Source organism: Myotis davidii, unplaced genomic scaffold (genome assembly GCF_000327345.1).
Source record: "Myotis davidii unplaced genomic scaffold, ASM32734v1 scaffold2033, whole genome shotgun sequence".
NCBI classification, from domain to species: Eukaryota; Metazoa; Chordata; class Mammalia; order Chiroptera; family Vespertilionidae; genus Myotis; species Myotis davidii.
In genome coordinates, this window is record NW_006284435.1 from 35,541 (window position 1) to 39,816 (window position 4,276).

The following is a 4,276-nucleotide window of genomic DNA, read 5'->3' on the forward strand; positions in this document are numbered from 1 at the left end:
TCTGAGGCTTGGCTCCAGCTCTGAGGCCTCAGCTGCTGAAAGTAGGTATCTGGTTTGTTTTGGTTCTATAATTGAAACTCTGTATCAACTCCAGCTCTGAGATCCCACCCAACTTTTTCTCATGAGCTCTTTCAACTCGCTGCAGCCCTATTCAGGAGACTACTACTCTATTCCCAGATTGGAAAGGCAGCAAAAATAGTCCTTGGGAATTATGTATTTGTCTGACATTAAATTTGTTTTTAAAATCCTTATCAAATAACGCCCTAAAAATGTTCACAGAAAGCTTTACTATATTTTCATAAAAAACGAAGTTCCTGTTCAGTGAGACAGAACAGGAAAGGCTTAGAAAAAAAATCAGTGTTAAAGAGGGTGGTATATTTTCACAGGAAAATGGATTATTAGGCCATATCAAATTCTACACTAAAGCATGTGATCATTTAAATCATACAGGTCATCAATGAACGGGCCAATGAAATAAAAAGATATGAAGAATGTAAAAGTGATGACAAGGGCATGACCCTCTCCAACAGAAAACGCAAGGCTTTTTTTGACCTACTTTTAAATGTGATGGATGATGAAGGGAACAAGCTAAGCCTTGAGGCTATTCAAGAAGAAGTGGACACTTTCATGTTTGAGGTATTTTGTCTTGTCATGTTAGTCTCAGTTATCATCATTAAATAAATTACAGTTCCTGTTATATGACAAGAAATGTTTGTTTTTAATCTTGGGAGTTGAGAATGCTAAGGATGAAGAAATAGTCAGCACTAATACTTAGACATGTTTAAGCATTTAATAGTAAAATTAAAAATAACATGAAATACAAGAATTATTTGTAGCCAACTTTTAAAGTATTTTGGGATCCTTGGTATAAGGGATGATCTGTTCTCAATTTATTTTTAATTTTTTTTCACCTTAATTCTTTTTTTTCCTTTTTTTTTATTATTATTAAGGTATTACAAATGTGTCCTCATCCCCCCCATTAACCCCCAACTATTTTTAATTTAAAAAATAATATACAAGAATTCTTTAAAAACATTTTTAGCATTTTTTAAAAGTCTGATCACATTTTGAAGTAGCTTGTTATAACTAATGAAGAGTCATTATATTGTAGTTAAAAATTACAAAGTTCAAGACCCTAATTAAATACCAGATCAACTTTTTTCTTCAGAAAAAGCTGTAGGCTTGTATGGTCTTTTTTCTTCCCAACATCAGGGAAGTTTTCTGTCATTATTTCTTCAAACAGGTTCTCTATTACTTGCTCAACTTCCTCTCCTTCTGGCACCCCTATTATGCAGGTATTGTTTCCTTTCATGTTTTCCCAAAGCTCCCTTATGCTCTCCTCCTCCTTTTTAAGTTTTCTTTCCAGTTGCTGCTATGTTTGTGTTTTTTTTCCTACCTTGTTTTCTAATTTGCTGATGTGGTGCTCGGCCTCTTCTAGTCTGCTATTGAAGCCTTCCTTTATGTTCTTTATCACAGCTAAGCCATTCCTCATTTCCTCTTGATTCCCTTTCATGTTGGTGACATTCTTATTCAGCTTCTTATAATTCTCATTCAGTTGTGTGTATTGGTGATTCAGATGTTTGAGCATCCTTATAACCATTACTCTGAATTCTTTCTCTGACAATTTACTTGCCTCCATCTCATTTAATTATTTTTGTGGTGATTTCTTTTTTTCTTTCCTTTGGGGATTGTTTTTATGTCTTCCCACTTTTTGCTGCTATGTTTTGTTTCTATGTCTTAGATCCAACTGCTTTGCTACCCAGGTTGTTTTGTGTGTGGTTGGTGATTTTTGGAACCCAGTGGTGCAGTCTCTCAGATCTCCTGGGCTTGGTGATCTAGTGGAGCCTCCTATTTGGGTTATTTGGGTTCTCTTGATGTAGTTGGGTCTTGAATGTTAGTTTATTTGTCATGGGTGTAGTCTCATCACAGATGGGCAATGTGACTCACCCCAGTTTTGTTGTGCAAGCTGTTGTAGATGTGATTGCGGTTTCGGTTCTTGTGGAAAGGGTTGTCTGAGGTCTCACTGTTATGTGCTCACTGTGAGTTCCCAGAGTGCATGGGCATTGGAGGAAGGGGTCTTGGGGCCTGAGGCTCAGGTATTGTGACTTGGCTGGTGTTGAGTGCCTCTTGCTGGGGTAGCATCTCTCTGTAACTCACTGTGAGGGTCCTAGAGTCTGGGACAGTGGGGGAGGCTGTCCCGTAGTCTGCAGTTGAGGCAGTGGGGCTCTGGCCAAAGTGATTTCCCTCTCTGAATCACAAGGGTGTTCTGGAGCCAGCAGCTGTGGTAATGGGAACCTGGAAGTCTTTGGCCAAAACAATGTGACCTGGTATGGCAAGGGGGCTCCTCAGTAACTCACCAAGGTGCACAGAGGTAGGCAGCCATGGATCCTTTCGAGGGAGCCATGTGACCTTGTTTGGAGAGGCACACACCCTATGGCAGTTCACAGAGGGGCCCAGTAGCCATATGGTGGACCTGTGTGCTCATGGGGCCTACACGTTGGAGCTGCACGATCGTGGTGTGCTGCTGACCCGGGGAGGGAGAAGTCCCAGTTTCTGCTTCAGGAGCTGTGCACCCTTGGTTGGATAGCAGCGCCCAGCAGTGGCTTACAGAGCAACCTAGGAGTTACCTGCTGGGGCAGTGGGCTCTGGGGTCCCGAGTCCTAGAACAGCACTATCGTAGGGATTGGATTGTGACAGCCAGGGTCATGCCTTATGGTGGCTCAGAGAGTTACCTGGGAGCCGCCTGCGGGACAGTGGACTCAGGGAGCCTGAGGTGTGAGGAAGTCAGCAATCGAGGAGGGCAAAGTCTGAGGTACTGCAACCAGGGTCTTTAGCCCTTGATTGGATAGGAGTGCACCCAGCAGCTGCTCACAGAGGCACCAGGAAGCTGTCGGCTGGGGTGGCGGACTCAGGGGACCTGTGTGCTGAAACCACATGACCACTGTGTCTGTGGGCAGTCAGCCAGGAATGGGGAAGTCTGAGTTTCTACTGCTGGGGCTGTGCATTCTTGTTTGGATACGGGCGTACCCAGCGGTGGCTCACAGGGGCACCAGAGAACCCTCTGCCAGGGCGGTGACTCAGCGTGCCCGTTCACTGGTTCAGCGTGACCGCAGTGTCCAGAAGTCAGCAGTCAGGGAGGGGGAAGTCCCACTTACTGCTGCAGGATCTGTGCACCCTTGGAGGTTGATGTCCTAGGGTCTGGAGGTCTGCGGTGAGGCAGTAGAACTTTGGCTGGTGTGGCTGCAGAGTTGCGAACAGTGTCCACGGCCAGTCTGGGTGGTGGTGCTGATGAGTTCCTAGAGGAGGCTTCTCTCCCCTTCAAGATGGCATGGGCTCCCTTCTTGAGCCCCACAGCCCAGGGAGTGGCCGCAGCGGTGATAGGGGTGGCCTGTCCAGGAGAGCCTGGTCTGCCAGCCTCTGATACTCCTGCTGGATTAACTGTCCCTCACTCATTCACACACACTGCACACATCCACACACTCCCCTGTCACTTCATCACTCAATCACACCGTCTCCGTCACCTCCATCTTACCAGCCATCATCTTCCCAGCTCCTTCTAGTAGAGCATTTAACCAGTTTGTGATTCTGAAGAGATTTCTTGTCTTCACATTTAAAAAAAAGGATACATTTTAAAAATATATAATTTTATTGATTATATAAAGCTGTCGGGCACTGGGAAAGCATCATTTGGGGCTCAGTTTGTCATCTCTAAAATGTGAATAGCAGTATCAAGTATCCCATGGAGATTTTTTAAAAATATGTATTTTTATTGATTTCAGAGAAATATATTTTCATTGAAGAGAGAGGGAGAGACAGAAACATCAATGATGAGAGAGAATCATTGATTGGCAGCCTCCTGCATGCCCCATACTAGGGATTGAGCCCACAACCCCAGCATGTGTCATGACCAGAAATCAAACCATGACCTCCTGGTTCATAGGCTGATGCTCAAGCACTGAGCCACGCTGGCCAGGCTCCCATGGATTTTTTGTGAAGAATAATTGAGTTCGTTTCTGCAAAATGTTTGGTATTTTGCCTCAAACTCAGAAAGGCTTAAATGGGGTATTTATCAACTTCTTGAGGTGGAGACTGTTGCTCAGAATCACCCATGTGCTGCCTGGTGTCCAGGTAAAGTCGACCGTACAAATGGGAGAAAGTGGACAAGTGCAGATCTGGTTACTTGGCTCAGGAAAGTCACACTTTTATTTTCCTCAAAAACAGTCCAGCACACTGAGTGCCCTCAGAATGCCTCCTGTTAGCCCAGCCCAGCCACTCT

General features: G+C 44.5%; 1 protein-coding gene across 1 annotated transcript in view; it reads left to right on the plus strand.

Annotated features, from left to right (window-relative positions):
- Window positions 1-4,276, plus strand: part of LOC102756718 (cytochrome P450 4V2) — a gene marked incomplete at its 5' end in the record, with an annotated part of 27,506 nt that overhangs the window by 16,536 nt on the left and 6,694 nt on the right. Inside the window, 2 exons of the mRNA XM_015571891.1 lie at window positions 451-636; window positions 1,881-1,893. Coding sequence (XP_015427377.1) covers window positions 451-636; window positions 1,881-1,893 — 199 coding nt within the window. The remainder of the gene's footprint in view (window positions 1-450; window positions 637-1,880; window positions 1,894-4,276) is intronic.